This window comes from Rhinatrema bivittatum, chromosome 11, assembly GCF_901001135.1.
Source record: "Rhinatrema bivittatum chromosome 11, aRhiBiv1.1, whole genome shotgun sequence".
Taxonomy (NCBI): domain Eukaryota; kingdom Metazoa; phylum Chordata; class Amphibia; order Gymnophiona; family Rhinatrematidae; genus Rhinatrema; species Rhinatrema bivittatum.
The window spans coordinates 43585388-43604903 of NC_042625.1; the positions used below are offsets into that span (position 1 = coordinate 43585388).

At 46.0% G+C, this 19516-nt stretch overlaps 1 protein-coding gene across 13 annotated transcripts in view; it reads left to right on the forward strand.

Annotated features, from left to right (window-relative positions):
* Positions 1-19516, forward strand: part of EP400 (E1A binding protein p400) — a 307683-nt gene that overhangs the window by 140397 nt on the left and 147770 nt on the right. For all 13 annotated transcript variants that reach the window (XM_029619359.1, XM_029619360.1, XM_029619358.1 and 10 more), the window contains one exon: positions 19344-19508. In XM_029619359.1, the coding sequence (XP_029475219.1) occupies positions 19344-19508 (165 nt within the window). The remainder of the gene's footprint in view (positions 1-19343; positions 19509-19516) is intronic.

Here is a 19516-nt window from a genome sequence, read left to right on the forward strand (position 1 = left end):
ATTTAATTTATGGGGGGCTTAAATATTACAGAATAAAACAGTTTGTTGCCCTGTGCTTTTAATGTGTGTAAACTTTGATGGACTACACACACACAGATAATAGAAATTGCCATTAAATTAGTAGACCTTTGGAGAAGATGCTTGCAAAGGGCATTTTCCAGAGCCATCCATTCTGGAATTTTAAAACACCCAAACTCGTTATCACAAGAAAACTGGGGGTAAGCCTTTAAAGGCTGGTGGCATCTTTCTTTCCTCTGGTCACAACCAATAGACTGTAAAAACAGCAAATCCTCGGAAAGCAGAGTGTAGAGTGCACAACGCACAACAGAAAAGCCTTCATGAAACTACTGCTTTCCTTCAGCGAGGCAAGCCGTAAAAATGGTTTTCTGCGGTTAAAACAAAAAAATCAGAAACTTGTCACTTCTCACTAACTTCTGTTTTACAGAAGAGGTAGAAATAAGGCTCAACAACAAAGCTGTAGATGAAATGGAATAGAATAATGGAATAGAATATCCCTCTCTATAACAGTTCTAGGCTCCCAAATTCTTGTTCAGTATTTGTTATAACTGTGAAATTCTATTGCAATAGCCTTCTTTATAAGGTTTTAGAAATCACAGTATGCTTTAATAGAAGAGCAACTACATTTGAGTGAGATTAAATCTGCCCACAGTAAGAATATGTAAAACCACAAAATAAATTGACAGGATAAGACTTAAAAAAGAAGGAATAGACCCAAGAATTAAACAAATTGCTGCTCTGGGTTTCTTTTTTATATATATTTTATTAGGCTTCACACACAACAGTATATGTCAAACATCAGTAAACAAAAAGCAAAACCAAGACATTGGTACATTGCTTGAAACCTACAATGTTTACATAATCCCCTGGACCTCCCTCCCGCCCCCCCCCCCCCATTCCACCCCACCCCATCCTCTGAAAAAGAAGAAAGCAAAAAAACTAGAAGAGCAAAGAAGGAGAACTTGAACACTGGAGTCTGATGAAAGCAAATAAGGATCCATACCATACCAAGAATCATCCCAAAATACATCTCTCTGTCCCCTTAAGTTGAAATTCCCTGTACGTACCCAGATCAATCCAGACTCCTGGATTTATACCTCCCTTCCAGCAGATGGAAACAGAGAAAGTTTAACTGACACTGCCATATAACTTAGCATGCCTCCTGCAGTCCCTCAGTATTTCTCTGTTTCCAGCAGATGGTAGATGAGTGTACCTGCAGTCTCTACTAAACCTTAAAAAAAAAAAAAAAAAAATTCCTCCCAGGAGGTTGGCAGGCCCTGATGGGTCTATCCTTCCTGGTCTTGAGGTGGATGAGCAAGGGGTTGGGGACCTTTATTTGCTCTGTCCCAGATAGCCAGGGGCAGAAAGCTGGTGGATCCAATTCCCTCTGCCCCAGGAAGATTGAAGGAGCCTGCTGCCCATCTTCAGAACAGGAAAGTGCTTCTTCTGTTCCTTTGTCTGCTTCTTAAAGTTAAAAAAAAAAAAAAAAAAAGGAGCAGAGTTGTGAGGGCTTGCATGAAAGGCTCTGCCTTCTGTCAGGTGTGGGCAGTTTTCACCGAGCGTGGCTCAGATTTCAGTTTTTCCCCTGTTCTCCTCTCCTTCGTCGACATTCTTTTCCCGCAGGCGGCCGTTGGGGAGCAGGCTGCGCAGCTTGAAGCAGTGGCTGCTGCCTCCCGGAGGGAGAGGGCAATTCCAACATGTCTGCGGGGGGGAGGGGGGAACACCTTTAGTGCAGGAATGGCGACCATCTTGGCCACATTTGCTGCTCGTATTGAAGCCGCAGGGGAGGGGTATTTCCATCCCTCATTGTCTCTGGCTGATGGGAGCCCCACACAGGCCCAGAGGACTGAGGGGGGGGGGGGGCAGGCAGAGGTGGCAGAGGACAGCCTGGGGCAGGAATCTGACAGTTCTGCCTCCTTTTCTGCGGACTTTGTGCTTTTAATGCACAAAGCTCATAGGGCCTGAAAGTCCATGGGGTGGCATGGTCCCAAGCGTGATGCTTCTACTGAGCCTCGGCCCAAGAAGAGATCCAGAACCGCAGGACGAGTGGAGGCCACCAGGGGTCGACGAGTCCTTGGGGAGTTTGTTCCGCTTGCTGCAGGGAACAGATTTTCAGAGGGTTATGTTGGTGACGTCCTGGTTCAGTCCAGCACTCTTCGGATGGATCCTTCCCTTGGGGGGGGGGGGGGCAAGAATCCGGGGAAGACAAGGAGGAAGGCCCGCCTATTGATGATGATCTGAAGGGGGTGTGGCTCTTCTGTAGGGAAGAGTTAGGGCCCCTGATTCCCCATGTTTTAGAGGAGTTGGGAATCAAGCTTCTGGAGAAGGACTCCGATCAGGAGGATATGGACCCCGGTTATGGCTGGCTTACAGGGCCCAGTGAAGACTTCCTTTTCATACGTTCGTTAAGTAGTTGGTGGTCTGGGAGTGGGGACACTCTGGAGACCGGACTGAAGGTGGGCCGGGTGATGGATAAATTATATCCTATACCCGATGACACTTTGAAGCTATTGAGGGTTCCGAAGGTAGATGCCTCTGTGTCGGCGGTAACTAAGAAGATGATGAATCCAGTAGTTGGGGCTGCAGCTTTGAAGGATTTGCAGGACAGGAGGCTTGAGGTCCATCTGAAGAAAATTTTTGACGTGTCTACGCTCAGCATTCAGGCTGTGGTTTGCAGCAGTTTCATGCTTCAAGCAGGACTGCATTGGGTCCAAAAGCTGCAGTTCGACAGGTCCATGTCCTTTCAGGAGGTGAAGCAGGCGGAGCAACTGGAAGCCGTAGTAGCCTATGGAACGGATGCACTATATGACTTCATCTGGATGTCCTCTAGGATCATGAAGTTGGCAGTCTCAGCAAGGAGGCTGCTATGGTTACGAAACTGGTCAGCTGATATCTCATCCAAGTCTCTGGAATGCTACCTTTTAAGGGGAAACTGCTCTTCGGAGAAGATTTGGAGGAGCTGATAAAGCATCTCGGGGACAATAAGGTTCACAAGTTGCCTGAGGATAAGCCCAGAGGGGCGAGGTATTCCCAATTTGGGGGTGTGCGGTTCTGAGGGAACAGGCAGTTTCATCCAGGGAGATCATCCTCTGGTGGGCAGAGACCATCCTCGGGGAGGCAGCAGTCCTGGAACCAGTCCTTTCGGGGATTAAGCCCGGTTGAGATGGCTCCGGACAGGGTGGTTCTGGAGCCAAGTCAGCACAATGAAACAAGGCCGGTCCACTCCTCCATCCCACTTATAGGGAGTCGTCTGACCCTGTTTTACAAGGAGTGGGCCAGAATCACTACGAACCTGTGGGTCTTAAGTGTGGTAGAACAAAGTTACGCTTTAGAATTTGCTCGTCTGTTTTGGGACCGGTTCATGGCCTCCCCTTGCGCTTATGTGGAAAAGAGGCGGATAGTACAGCAGACTCTCGATCATCTGTGCGTGCTTTGGAGCCATTGTTCCCGTGCCCATGAATGAACAAGGGACAGGTCGTTATTCCATTTACCTCGTGGTGCCAAAGAAAGAAGGGACTTTTCATTCAATTCTGGATTTGAAGAGCATCAACAAGGCCTTCAAAGTTCCTCGATTTTGCATGTAAACACTCTGCTCTGTAATCGCAGTGGTGCAGAAGGGGGGGGTTCTTGGTGTCCCTGGATCTGACTGATGCGTACTTGTATATAGGCATCTGGCTCGACCATCAGAGATTTCTGAGGTTCACGGTTCTGGGCATGCATTTTCAATTTTGCGCTCTGCCGTTCGGGTTGGCGATGGCTCCAAGAACTTTCATCAAGGTGATGGTGGCGGTCGCAGCAGCCCTACGGAAGGAGGAGGTACTAGTGCATCCATATCTAGGCGACTGGCTCATTCGGGAAAAGTTGGAAGACCACTGCAAGTAAGCTGTGGATCTGGTTCTTCAGCGCTTATGGTCGCTTGGCTGGATATTAAATTGGACCAAGAATCATCTCAGGAGTTGGAGTTTCTGGGAGCGTGTTTTGATACCAAGTTGGGGAAGGTTTTTCTGACAGAAGAGTAAATTGTCATGTTGCAGTCGCAAGTTTGGTGTTTGTTGGAGAGCCAGATGCCCAGGGTCTGGGATTACCTGCAGATGCTTGGCTCCATGGCTGGAGCTTGTGCCTTGGGCATTTGCCCATATGAGGCCTCTGCAGACAGCGCTTCTTTCCTGGTGGGATCCGTTGTCAGAACAGTTTCATTTTCTGCTTCTGCTGATGGATATTGCCAGGTCCAGTCTCTCATGGTGGCTTGGTCAAGACCAGTTGTGTCGAGGGGTGGACTTGGATGTCCCGGAGTGGTCACCACAGACACCAGTCTCTCCGGTTGGGGAGCTGTCTGTCAAGGTCGGTCGGTACAAGGACAGTGGTCGCCAGAGAAGGCATCTTGGTCTATCACTCACCTAGAGACGAGGGTGGTACAGTTGGCACTGTCTGCGTTTCTCCCTCTCGTGTGCGGCCATCTGGTCAGGATCTTGTCCGACAATGTGATTGCAGTGGCTTATATGAACCGGCAGGGTAGTACCAGGAGTCAAATGTTTGCTCAGGAGCTGATTCACTGGGCAGAACAACACCTGACGTTGCTTGAGGCTTCTCACATAGTGGGGTCCAACAATGTACAGGCAGATTTCCTCAGCCTTCAGAAACTGGATTCCAGGGAGTAGGAACTGTTGGAGGAGGCGATGGCTCTCATCAGTTGCCAGATTAGGCGTGCCACACATGGTCTTGATGGCAAGGCAGTGAAATGCCAAGGCGGCCCATTTCTTCAGTCGAAGAAAGCAGGGGGCAGGAGGAGTCTATGCCTTGGTTCTTCCATGGCCAAGGGACATCCTGCTGTATGTGTTTCCACCATGGCCGCTGGTGGGCAAGGTATTGTGGCACATGGAGGTCCATCAGGGAGATGTGATTCTAATGGTTCCAGAGTGGCCTCAGAGGCCCTAATTTGCAGACCTGGTAAATCTGGCGAAAGATGGCCCTTTGCTGCTTTTTCATCTGCCAAAACTCTTTCGGCAAGGTCCCATATTTTCGGATCAGGCGGATTGCTTCTGTCTCGCAGCTTGGCTTTTAAGAGGAAGCAGAAGGGACAAGGGCTACTCTGAGGAGATTATTGCTACTCTTTTGCAAGCTAGAAAGTCTTCCACCTCCTTGGGGAATGTGAGACTCTGGAAGGTATTTGAGGATTGGTGCTTGGAGCAAGGTGGTGTTCCTATGTGAGCCTCTGTAGTGAATATTCTTACTTTCTTGCAAAGAGGTTTGATGAAGTTTGTCCTTCAATTCCCTCAGAGTACAAGTGGCAGCTTTGGGGTGTCTCCTGGGCAAGGTGCATGGAGCGACGCTGTCTGCACTCCCGAATGTGGTGCATTTTCTCGGTGGAGCAAAGTATTTGCATCTCCCGGTTCAGAAGCTCTGTCCCTCCTGGCGTCTTAACGTGGTTTTGAAAGGAATGTGTGTGGTGCCATTTGAGCCTCTCAAAAGGGCTACCATAAATAAATAAATAAAATAAAGGATCTTATGTTAAAGGTGGTTTTCTTGGTAGCGATTTGTTCTGCCAGATGGATCTCTGAGCTTCAAGCCTTGTCATGTAGGGAACCTTTTTTGAGAATTTTGGACTTGAGGATTACCTTGAGGATGGTCCCAGCCTTTCTTCCGAAGGTGGTTTCATTGTTTCATGTGAAGCAGTCAGTGAAGCTTCCTGCTTTCCCGAACTTGGAGGCGACTGCATCTCATACGAGGGAGCTACAGCTCTTGGATGTCAAGCTTGCGTTATTGTGGTATCTTAAAGTCATTAACAACTTCCGGTTGTCGGATCACCTTTTTGTATTGTGGAATGGTGCGAAGAAAGGTCCTAAAGCGTCAAAAGCCATGATTGCACTGTGGTTGAAGGAAGCTATTGGATCCATGTATCTCTGTCAGGGACGTCCAGTACCAGAGGGCTTAAGAGCTCATTCTACTCGTTCCCAGGCAGCGTCCTGGGCCAAATGTCAGCAAGTGGCACCATAGGAGATTTGCAGGGCGGCCACTTGGAAGTCTCTGCACACTTTCGTCAGGCATTATCATTTGGATGTCCATGTCCCAGAGCCTGGGGGCTTCAGTGAGAGTGTATGTTGAGTGGGACTCACGAGGTCCCACCCTGTTTAGGGAAGCTTTGGACTGGACTGGGTATGTACAGGGAAAGGAAAATTGGTTCTTACCTGCTAATTTTCATTACTGTAGTACTGCAGATCAGTCCAGAGTCCACCCAGTCGAGGTAGGGAGTTTTGGAGAGTCTGCTCAATCTGTTTTGGTACTTAATCTGAAGAATGGCACTGGTTTTGTTTGGTCCTTCATGTTTTGTTAATTGGGACACGTTTATCTGTTTCTAGGTTTTCCCTCTGCCCACTGCTCATTCAGGGTGGGTGGATTCATGTTCTACTATCTTGGCTTTGGTACAGGTCAATACTGAGGGACTGCAGGAGGCACGCTAGGTTATATGGTAGTGTCAGTTAAACTTTTTCTGTCTCCATCTGCTGGAAAGGAGGCATAAACCCAGGAGTCTGGACTTATCTTTGGTACTACAGGAATGAAAATTAGCAGGTAAGAAACAATTTTCCTTTCTTCCATCTGCAATCGATTCCATCCAACATTCGAAGGGAGACCATATGAGGGAGAATTTATGTATGGTGTCACATCGTATGGCAGTCAATTTTTCCAAGTAATGAATCTTCAGTTTCCGTCGCACATCATCTGGTCAGTAGGGTTGCAGCTCTCCATTTTACTGCCAACAAGCATCTTGCCACTAAAGCTATGTGATGTAAAAGCCTATTTTGTGGAAGTGATAGATTACCAGGTGGTGCATTCAACAACCAAAATTTAGGGCCCACAGGAACATCACATTGTAATATCATTTGACATATCAAAAATCCCTTCCCAAAATTGTACAGCCAAAAGACAAGACCACCAAATATGCCAAAATGAACGCTCTTCTCCACATTTTCACCAACAAGAACCATCCAAAGAGGGATACATTTTCTTTAACCTTTTAGAAGTGCCACCTGTAAAACATTTTATAACTGTTCTCAAGTAAAGAAGCTGATATAGAGCTCCGTTGTACAGAAAGAAAACAAAGATCCCAAATTCCCTTTTCCCATGTTCCTCCCAAATCCAGTTCCATATGTGTAAACTTACATGATATAGAAGAATTCAACAATACATATATTTTAGAGATGATTCCCTTAAAAGAGGGGCATTTTCACAGTAATCTTCTAGCATAGATTTCCCCATTAGCAGGGTAGATTTGACCTGTGTAAATCCCATAAAATGAGATAATTGATAATGGACAAGGAAATCATATGCAGGGACACCAAATACCCTTTGTACCTCAGAGAAATCCATGACCTTATGACCTTTCCACAATTGACCCAACTGCATCAAGCCCAGACATTCCTATCTTTGAAATGCCTGATTCTCATCTCCCATTAGAAAATCAGGATTATACCAAATAGGAGTACTAAAATAAAAATCCCTAACCCCTGTTATTTTTTCCAAATTAACAACGTACATTCCAGAAACGGGGACATGTGATTCCTAACATGTCTCCCCAGGACACCAACCAGAAAAATAAACAAAATGGGAGTATCCCCCACCAAATACTGTTCAATATCCACCCACTGTTTCCTGTGTTCCACCATGTGACAATCAATAACAGCTTTCATTTGCGATGCAACATTAATATTTCAAATTATTTGGTGCTCCTAAACCTCCTTCAGCTTTTGGTCGATACGACACTGATTTAGCCACCCTTGGAGGCCTCTTTCTCCAAATGAGGGCAAATATCTTCCTCTGCCAATAAGTAACAAAATTTGGGTAATGTATTCATCTTTACAGCTGCAATCCTCCCCAACCATTATAACGAGTATCTGTCGCAGATTTCTAAATCTTGTGTAATGTTGTGAAGAAGGTGCCCATAATTAAGATGAAAAAGATCTGCCTGATTCGGACCTAAATTCACCCCTAGATAACGAATGTGACTTTTGCCCACTTAAAGGAAAACATCCCCTTAAGCCTAGATTTATCTTGTTCCATCAAATAAACTCCCATTATCTCCGATTTATCAATGTTTACTTTAAAATCAGAGACCTTCCCAAATTCTGTCATTTTTGCAACCACAGCCGGTAAAGACATCTCAGGATTGGTGAGCGTGAATATGTCATCAGCATAGAGAGAGATTTTGTAGTTGCCATTTCCCACTTCAATTTGCTGTACTCCTATGTGCCGACGGACCCGTATAGCAAAGGGATCGACACTCAAGGCAAATAATGGAGATAATAGGCAACCTTGCTGTGTGCCCCTCCCCATAGGGAAATTGTTGGAATAGTCCCCGTTCACTTTTATGCACACTTCAGGATATCTGTATACTTCTTTTACCCAACCGATAAAATATGGGCCAATCCCCATGCACTCCATCACTGAAAACAAGGCCAGTGCACACGGTTGAAGGCCTTTTTTGCGTTGACTGTGAAAAGAAGCAAAGAGATTTGACGAGTTTTAGCACATTGTCACCAACCGTATGCCCAGGCGTAAAGCCCGCCTGATCACTATGAATGAGAGAGAGAATTACCACACACAACCTCTGTGCAAGTATCTTAGCCAAAAGTTTCAAGTCTACATTTATAAGGGAAATGGGCCGTTAAGAGCTGCATAAAGTATGATCTTTTCCTCCCTTCGGCAGAATGGCTAACCCTGCAACATTAACATCTCGTAATAGGTTACCCCCTGCTCTAAGGTGATTAAACATATCCATCAATTGGGTGACCAATTGAGCTTGAAATGTTTTATAAAACGTCCCAGGAGCCTTACCCATTTTTAGATCTCGGGTAGCCCAAAACACCTCTGAAGCTGATATTGGGTCTCATACAGTGCATTTTTACAAGCATCTCTCAACTGAGGCAATGCAAGATCCTTAAAATAGGTGTCTATACTTGCTTCAGAGGTATCAGTGGACCCTGCATACAACTCAGCATAAAACTGAGTAAATCGCTGCCGTATATCTCCCCACCCCATTACAAAATTCCCTTCTCTAGCTTTAATTGTCAAAATTTGAGCTTGGGTATATTTAGCCTTCAGTTTTTGAGCTAGCATTATGCTAATTTTGTTCCCATATTCGTAATGCAATTGCTTAACTGTATTCAAATGATATGCAGTATCCCCTGTTTCCAACAAAATTAGCTCATGTCGACAGGCTCTAGTTCACGCAAGTGTGCTTACCCAAGCATAGTTTGTGCAAATGCTCTAACCTACAGATATCAAGCTTCAGCTCTTGAACTCTCCTTACCTTCTCTTTTTTTCTTGTGTGAGGCAATAGCTATGACCTTCCCTCTTATAGCTGTTTTTAAGACAATCCCAAAATACAAAAGGGGTCACATCCCCTGTTTGATTAGTTGTAAGGTAATCCTATATGGCATCTTGAATCTCCTGGTAGGAGCCTTTATCCTGTATTAAGCTATCAAATTTCCAAAAAAGGCATCCTTTATCACTAACTTGGGCCTGGACTTCCCAAGAGATGGGAGCATGGTCGGACCACGTATCTGAGCCAATCTTTGCTGCAACTCTGACGGGAGCTAGAGCTTTATCAATTAGAAAATAATCAATCCAGGTATACACGTCATTGGATTTAGAGTAAAAAGTGTAATTCCGGGTAGGTGGTTATAGGGCCCGCCAGATATCTACAAGCTTCCATGTCTCAATTAATTGATGCAGGCACCAATTGGAAGTCCCACTCCTCCTTGAAGAACTATCAAGAGGTGGGGAACAGATCATATTAAAATCTCCACTTATTATCAGGCTCCCTTCCACATGCATCAAAAGCTGGTGATCCACCTGGTCAAAAAAGTCATCCTGATTGGTATTAGGGGCATAAATATTAAATATATATAATGCTCATTATTTTAAGAAACTTGCACAAGAATGACTTTACCATCTACATCCCTGAGCACTTTGCCCACCTGAACCATGACGTCTTTTGAAATGAGTATAACTACTCCCCCATATTTATTCTGTGATGTGCTAAAAGCCAAAAATTGGTAGGGAAAACCTTGTGAAACTAATAATCTTTCATTTCTTTTATGTAGGTGAGATTCCTGAAAAAATACCACCGAGGCTTTTAAGGAGGTCATTTCTTTAAAAAACTGTTGTCTCTTAAATGGAGAGTTAAGGCTTTTGGTGTTAATAGAAACAAACTTAAGCTTCTCCATCGCTTACCCTTAATAGAACAAAAAGATCCAAGCTTGCAAACTCCATAATTCATCATCTGCCGCACTACCCATGTTAAAGAAGATAACTCCAGTTCCCCCAAAGATGCTTTTTCTTAGCAAGCCAAAAAAGCTCCCCCGCCCAATCTTCACCACATCCCTATCCCTCCCCTCCCCTCCCCTTTCACACAGTTTCCTGCCTGCCCAATAAGGGAAAGAGCAATCCGGCAATCTCCCCCACCACTCCCAGATCCAGATATAATGAGAAAGCAGTCAAGCAAAAATAAATGCAGCAATGCGAAACAGAGAGATAAAAAAAAGCTCACTCTCCTATTCCAAAAACAGTCAACTACTCCAGGCAGTATGCACCAAAAAGAGCATCATAAAGAGACATTCCAGCATCCAAATAACTCCACTTGTAGAAGGTGTCAAAGTCCAACTTAAGACAGACCAAAAATGCTAGAAAAAAGAAAATCACACATTCAAGTGGGTGGAGAATGATCATCTTCGGATTTACACCGCAGTCTACGGCCACCTTTACCAGCTGTTTGCTACTTAGGCCATTCCACATCTCCTGATAAATGTTGTTGCTGTCTCAAGGAGGAAAATGGTATGGTATGCCAGCCGCCTGCAGTATAACTCTCACTTCAGACTCCGTCCTGATCTTAGATGTGACGCCACAAATTATAAATGCTAATTCACACAGGAAAAGCCACCTGTATTGAATATTTTCACTGCGTAGCAGAGTTGTCACAGACTGCCGCTCCCTCCGTTTTTTCAAGGTCATGGGTGACAGATCATTATAAATCAGAATGGAATTTCTATCCCAGTTTAGAGAACCCATCTTTCTTGCCAAATGAAAAACGTTCTCCTTAAGGAGATAACTATGAAAACATACAATGATGTCTTTTGGAGAATTGGGGGGGGGGCTCCACCTAATGCCCTATGTGCTGTGTTCAAGATTATTTTAGGCAGCTCATCTTCAGAGGCATTTATATATTCTTCCGTTTCAGGGACGCCTCTAATTCGCAAATAGGAATGCTGTGATCTATTTTCAAGATTCTCTAGTTTATCAGTTTCCTCATTAAATTGTAATTCCGAAACAGATCTTTTCAACTGCGTCACTTGAAAGGCCTGCTCCTCTATACCGGACTCCACATCTTCCATTAACATAGTGAAATCTATTTATTTTATTTTATTTATTTTAAAATCTTTTGTAAACTGCCATTCAAAGCAATATCATAAAATCATATATAAACATAAAACCATACATAATGATGAAAATACATTACTAATGAAAAGCGTAAAAAACAAATAATGCAAATACAAAATAAAAAGAATAAAAGTAACATAAAATGAAAAAGGTAAAAACCCCCCATAAAATAAAGGCGTAAGAAACAAGAAAAATATTTAAATTCATATCACATTACAGCAGTTTTTTCCATTGCATACTATGCTAATAACATAGCCTCTGCCTTTACGAACTCCTCTTTATACAATCAGGTCTTGAGGCCTTTTTTTGAAAAGTTTTGTATCATTTACTGTTCTTAAATATTCAGGTAACGCGTTCCAGAGTACTGGGGTGCTATAGAAAAAGCTTTTTCTCTTACCTCATCAATATGAGCTAATTGTACTGAATGAACTTCCAACAGCCCTCTATTTTGAGATCTTAGAATTCTTGCTGGAATGTAAATGTGCATTCCTGTACATATCCAGATCATTCCAGACAAGTGGGTTTTGCATCCCTACCAGTAGATGAAGGCAGAGAGCAAAGTTTTGAAGCACTGGTACATATCTGAGAGTACTACCTGCAGTCCCTCTGTATTTCTCTGTCTCCAGCAGATGGTAGAGGTGCAAACCTGCAGTCTGAGTTAATAAATAAACAAATAAATAAATAAATAAAAAACCAGTGAGACAAAAATATTTGGATTTGGAGCTCCCTGAGGTGTTAGACTCCTTCGTGGACCATCCCTCGGGTGGAGCTGGGTGACCGGGGGGGGGGGGTTTGGCAACCTCTGGCTGCTTTAGCCCGTTGGTGTCTGGGGGTTCTGATAGCCAGGGGACTGGCTCCCTTGCGATCTCTGAAAGTTCTCCCTGCAGCCTGTTGATTTCTGAAGGGAAGTACCCTTGCTTGTTTTTACTTTTGATTTAAGCTAAAAAAGAAAAAAAACGAAGTAGTTTTTATTTTTGTTGGTGCAGGAACTTCAGTCAGGTTTGACTGGCAGGGCGCCGCTGACTGTAGTGTGGTTGGTGCCTGCAGGATCGGGAGAGTGAGTGGCTTGTGCTGTTCTCCTTCGTACCAGGGGTCCCGGGGGGCTGAATGTTGTTTTCCTGCGTGCAGTCTGCCTCATTCGGTGCGCAGCGTGGTGGCCACAACTGCGGCTTAGTTTTCTTGCGCACTGCTTCTGCTGTTGGCGTAGGTGCGGTGCTGTGCATGCAGCTAGTGACCGCGTGTGTGGTCTGTCTCACCTGCGAGTGGGATTCTGTGGTTCCCCTCCGTTGTAGCCGCGTGCTCAATGGCGCCCAAACCACTTGTCGCTGCCTGCAGGGTGTGTGGTGTGTGGTCTGCACACTTCAATGCGCTGTCCCTGTGCTCAGGCTGTGCCTCGAAAGCAGAGGAGATGTCAGCAGGGGCAGCCACTGGGAAAGGGGCTTTGCGGTTGTCAGGGCCTGTGTTGGTGGGCTCATAAGGCTCCCAGAATGCTGAGGGACCTGCGAGGGTTTGTGGATGGGGGGCCACGGATCCCAGGGAGTCTGGGGGAGTATCCCCCTCTCTTTTGCCAGTGGGGCAGTCTCCTGCGGATGGTTGGGGGTGGGGGGGCATAGTCAGATGAAAGCCTGTTGGATCAGGGGCCTGAAGAGCCAGAAGATTTTTCTCCAGAGTTTGTACTCCTCATGCATAAGGCCTTTCTGGTGACGAAGGGCGCCGGGGGAAAAAGTTCCCAGAAGGAGCAGCCATGTCGTGCTTCCAAAAAGCCTAAGACGCCAGCTGGTGGTTCTGGAGACCTGTTGTGCCGGCTCGGTCGGGGCTTCACACTTATGGTAACCGATCCTAATGAGTTGGGAGATTTTGAGGATTCCCAGGAAGATTCTCTGGCTCCGCAGGAAGAAGATCTGGAGGTGGCTGTGAATGCGGACTTGGATGCTCAAAAGGATGATACAGATCTGAATGGTTTTCCGATCTCTGAGGGAGATGATCCTCGAGTGGTCCATTTGTTTAAAAAGGAGGAGTTGCGCCCCCTTATTCCCCAGGTTTTGGAGGAACTTGGGGTTAAGGTGGCTCAGGAGGAGTCTGATAATGAGGGTGTGAATCCAGTTCTGGAAGACTTGTGGGTCCGCCTAGTGCCTTTCCTTTGCCGAAGAAGTTTGGGAAGTTGGTGAACAGAGAATGGGATGCTCTGGAAGTGGACCTAAAGGTCAGCATGGTGATGGCGAAGCTTTATCTTCTCAGGGAGGACACCTTGGAGCTCCTGAGAAGACCCATGGTGGATGCTGTAGTTTTGGAGGTGACCAAAAAGATGACTATTCTGGTGGCCGGTTCCGCATTTCTTAAGGATGCGCAGGACCGCAAGTTGGCGATTAAATTGAAGCAGATGTTTGAAGTTTCCACTTTGAGTCTTTGGGCTGCGATTTGTGGCAGTATGATGCAGAGGGTATGTTGTGTTGAGTTCAGAAAACACAGGAGCAGGCTGCATCTGTGGATTCCATTAGTCTGTATTTTGCATGCTTGGAGGCTATGGAGGCCTATGTTGCAGATGTCTTGTATGACTTGGTTTGCACTTTGGCTGGAGTTTGGTCTCAGCAGTGGTAGCCCGCAGACTTTTGTGGTTGCACAAATGATCGGCAGACATGGTCCAAGGCCCAGTTGTGTAATCTTCCTTTCAAGGGGAAACTCTTATTTGGTGAAGATTTGGACCAGTTGATGAAGACCCTGGGGAAGTCAAACGTAACAGACTCCTTGAGGACAAAAAGAGCAGCAGAAGGTTTTTCCGGCATGTTCCTGTTTTCGAGACTCTCGTCAGTTTTGTTTGAACAAGAACTCCGTGGACTCAGGGATCAAGTCGTCTGGTGGACGACAGCAGTTCTTTCAAGGTGCCCAAAGGTTTTCCAGAGAAGTCATCGGTCACGGGGCCAGTGGAGGAAAGTCATCACAATGAAGCCAGGGCTGCTCATTCCTCCATAGAAGCGTTAGGGGGCAGATTGTCCAGGTTTTGTGAGGAGTGGGCCAGGATTACCTCAGGCTGTTGGGTTCTCAAGATAGAGAGAGAAGGTTATGCCTTAGAATTTTTGCGCTCAGTCCGGGAAGCCTTTCTGGAGTCCCACGGCACGTCTAGAAGCAAGCGAGAGGTGTTGAGAGGGACTCTTCAGAGGATGCTGGATTTAAACACAATAATGCAGGTCCTGCTGAAGGAACGGGGATAAGGAAGATGCTCGATTTATTTCGTTGTTCCCAAAAAGGAAAGCACTTTTTGGCCAATTCTGGACCTGCAAAAGGTGAACAGGTCCTTGCGGGTTCCATAATTTTGAATGGAGACCTTGTGCATGATAAAAGCAGCAGTAGGCAGCAGAGAGTTCTTGGTGTCCTTGGACCTCACAGAGGTGTACTTCTATATTCTCAAAGGATATAGGAAGAATCTTCGCTTCATGGTGCTGGGACAGCATTTTCAGTTTCGGGCTCTCCTGCTTGGTTTAGCCACTGCACCCAGAACCTTCACAAAGGTGATGGTGGTGGTGGCGGCAGCTTTGCAGCGAGAGGGCATTCTAGTACATCTCTGTCTGGATGATTGGCTCATTCGAGCAAAGACGGAGGAGGACTGTGTTTGGTCAATCCAGCGAGTTATGAACACCTTGAATTCGTTGGGTTGGGTGATAAATGTGGCGAAGAGACCTTTAGTTCCTTCCCTTCCTTGGAGTATCTAGGGGTACTGTTCAATATCCAGACAGGCAGGGCATTCTTGACTTCGGACAAAGTGTTGAAGGTACAGGTAACGCGTTTGCTATGTCGGTCAGTACCGACAGTCTGGGACTATTTGCAGGTCTTAGGTTCCAGGGCCTTGACGTTGGATTTGGTTCTCTGGGCTTTTGCACACATGAGATCTTTACAGAAGGCACTATTGCCCCAGTGGAATCCGCTGTCAGAAGAGTATCATCTTCCCTTACTTCTTTTGGAAGAGTCCAGATCTAGTCTCTCGTGGTGGCTGTCACGTAACAATTTGGAAAAGGGAATGGATCTAGAGGCTCCGGACTTGGTGGTGGAGACCATGGATGCCAGTCTTAGGGGTTGGGGGCAGGGGCGGATTGGCCTATTGGGGGATCGGGCATCTCCTGGTGGGCCGATCGCTCCAGTCACGTGGTCTGCCGTGCTTGGCCGTGACAGAGCCATGTTTGGCAGACCACGTGATGTGTTCTGGGCCGGCCTGGGCGGCGAATACCCAGGCCGGTCCGACATCGTGAATCCGCCGCTGGTTGGGGGGGAGGGGCGGTATGTCTGGGGTGATCTGCCCAAGGTCTTTGATCAGCAGTGGAGACGTCTTGGTCTATCAATCGCCTGGAGATGAGGGTGGCTCGTCTGGATCTGGAGGCTTTCCTGCCCTGTATCAATGGTTGGATGGTTTGCATGTTCACCGACAATGTGACACCAGTAGCATACATCAGTCATCAGGGAGGAACAAAGAGCCACACAGTTGTTTGCTTGAGCAGAGTGTCACCTCCAAGGAATAGAAGCCTCTCATGCCGCCGGAGTAGACAACATTCAAGCAGACTTCCTCAGTTGCCAGCAACTGGATCCGGTGGAATGGGAGCTGTCCTGGAAGCCTAGGATCACATTTATGCTTGATGGGGAGTTCCTCTGTTAGATCTCATGGCAACGGGTGCCAACGCGAAGACGTCGAGGTTTTTCAGTTGCAGGAGAGAGGCCGGCGTGGTAGGTCCTGTCGCTTTAGTGTGCCCGTGGCCCACAGGAATCCTTCTTTATGTGTTTCCTCCTTGGCCACTAGTCTGTCAAGTGCTCCTGCGCATAGAGTTTCATCCGGGGTCACCATGGCCGGAATGGCCATGGTGACCATGGTTCACAGACCTGGTCTCTCTCGCCATAGAAGGGCCTCTCAGGTTGGCCCACCTGCCAAGATTGCCCTGGCAGGGAGGATCACTTTTGTCTCTCGGCCTGGCTTTTGAGAGGAAGTGGTTGCATCTAAAAGGCTATTTGGAGTCAGTTATTTCTACGATTCTCCAAGTTATGAGACCCTCTACATCCATGGCTTATGTTAGGGTCTGAAAGAAGTTTGAGGCATGGTGTGTGCAACAATGTCTGGATTCATTGTCTGTGACCATGTCTCAGATCCTAGCCTTTTTAGAGCAGGGATTCGTGAAGGGTCTAGCGTATAGCTCACTTCGAGTTCATGTCCGCCTTGGGGGCACTTAGGGGCAGGTTTCGGGGGAGATTGTTTAAAAGAGGTTAAACATTTGCCTCCTCCAGTCTGAAAGTTTTGTCCGGATTAGAACCTTAACTTAGTTCTGCGAGTGCTCTGTGAAGCTCCCTTTGAGCCACTAAGAAGGGCGACATTGAAGGACTTAACTCTGAAGACAATGTTTCTCATGATCATTTGTTTGGCCAGGCGAATTTCGGAATTGAAGCCCTGTCATGCAGGGATCCCTTTTTGCACATTTCTGATAGTGGAGTGACATTGCGTATGGTTCCCTCCTTTTTACCGAAGGCGGTATCCGCTTTTCATATTAATCAGGCGGTTGAGCTGCCAGCTTTCCCAGATTGGTCTAAGGATTCCCCTCAGGATAGGGTCTACATCTTCTGGATGTGCGGAGGGTGCTGTTGTGGTATCTGAAATTCACTAATGGTTTTCACCGTTCAGATCACCTTTTTGTGTTGTTTGATGGCGCAGAGAAAGAGGATAATACCTCAAAAGCGACAATTTCCTGTTGGAGAAGGAGACCATTTGCTTGGCCTTTAGTTGTAAGGGGTGAGAAGTTCGAAGCGGTCTAAAGGCACATTCTAGGGGAGCACAGGCAACTTCCTGGGCAGAGTGTCAGTTGTTGTCTCCCCAGGAGATATGTAGGACTGCGGTGTGGTCCTCACTGCATACTTTCACCAGACACTACCATTTGGATGAGCGGGTGCAAGAAGACACGTCTTTTGGTGGGAGTGTTCTCCGTGTGGGTCTTTCAGGTTCCCACCCAGTTTAGGGGTGCTTGGGTACATCCCACTTGTCTGGATTGATCTGGGTATGTACAGGAAAGGAAAATTTGTTCTTACCTGCTAATTTTCATTCCTGTAATACCACAGACCAGTCCAGAGACTCACCCTGTTAATGCTGAAAGACTGAATTTCCTGATGGTTGAGAAACCATTTTTTCAGATACGATCCTTGTCAGTGTAAATAAGTAGAGTTTTTTTGGTTATCAAACTGTTTTTTTGGTCGCTGGAAGTGTCAGTGGCTCGAGTCCAGGGGATTCCAACACCAGGTTTCCTGTTTGCCCTGATTGGGGGTTTTGAAGGGACATTATCTGGCTTGGGTACAGGTCAATACTGAGGGACTGCGGATGGCACTCATATGTAGCAGTGCCTCAAAGTTTTGTTCTCTGCCTCCATCTGCTGGTAGGGATGCAAAACCCACTTGTCTGGACTGATCTGTGGTATTACAGGAACAAAAATTAGCAGGTAAGATCCAATTTTCCTATCTGGAATCTACCCATAGAGTATCTATATTGTTTATTAATTTATGTATTAATGTGAGGATCTTACATTTGATTCTAGCTCTGATTAGGAGCCAGTGTAGATCAGTGAGTACAGGTGTAATGTGGTCATAATTTTGTTCCAGATTAGTAATCTAGCAGCAGAATTCTGCAATAATTGTAAGGGATGTAAACTTGATAAAGGAATACCTAAGAATAATGAATTGTAGTAATTATTCCAGAAAATATCAACACCTGTAAAATTGTCCTAAAATCTTTCACATGAAGTAAAGGTTTTAAATATTTTAACATCTGTAACTTCATGTAACCATTGTATATTACGGTGTTAATATGGCTTTTCATGGAGATATCTAGGACTTCAGACCACAATTCACTTACGGTCTCTCGCAGTTCATCTTTAATAGATTTAATATCCATCTGAATATCTCGAAACCATTTGCAAAAATCAGCTTTCATCAATGCCTCTCCTGCGCCGGTCTCCGGTATCTCTACTGCTGCTGTTGAATCAGTAGAACATCGCTCATTTTCTTCAGGTAAATCTGTCCCTGAAGAGAGGGCCTCAAATTGGGATCCATTATTATCACAGGAGAACTGACGCAAGTCCACAGATTTTTTGCGTGTCAGTTTAACTGTAGCCCGGTCACAAAAGGCAGTGAAAATTTGAAAAACGAGGGTAACTCCTTGCCTGAAATCAACTTTTAAGTTGGGAATGGTGAGGAGCTTGTCACTTATGCAGCCATCTTGCCGGATGATGTCCCCCCCCCCCCCCCCCAAAGCTGCTCTGGGTTTCAGTAGGTAGGGCAGCTGTATCTGATTCTCCCCTGGCCTTTCTCCCTAGGTGGAAGCAGGGGCTTCTCTAAAACTGGATGTTCTTAGAAAGGCAAAAGTGCATGACACGTGTGCTGCGAGGTGTCATGTAAGTCTTCAGTGTACTGGGAGCAAGTGTAGGGGGTCACTTTTATGTACATACTTTTATTTATTTGTGTTTAAAATCCTTTATATACCGTTTTTCCGGTATAAACCATCCAAAGCAGTGAAAAACTGGGCAGAATAAAATGTCTCTCATCATCATACATAGAACACCAAACCAGACAGAGACCTTACCATGAAAACTAGATGCATAAAACCATTTCATTATATATTCTTCTTTTAATTTTCCACTCCAGACATTTGATCCCGTTACACCTGTATTGCATATGTTCAGTGTGAGCATTTTCATCCTGCAAGACATCTGCTTTCTGCAAACAACAGAAATGAGTGCCTGGTCTTGTGTGACACTTGGTTGCTGCATGTCTTATCTTGCATGGGTGACGCTTCGGCACTACAGTACTAACCAATTACACAATTGTTCTAGTAAGTGTTCTTCGAACAGCCAACTCTTCTGCTCTGCTTTTATCAGGCGGTGAAGTTGTAAAGATAGCCCAGCTGGCCTCTATCGCCGGAGCCCAAGGCAGAGTCGCTCAGCCGGAGACGCCAGTCACGCTGCAGTTCCAAGGGAACAAGTTTACGTTATCCCAGAGCCAGCTGCGCCAGCTCACTGCTGGCCAGCCGCTGCAGCTGCAAGGTATGCCT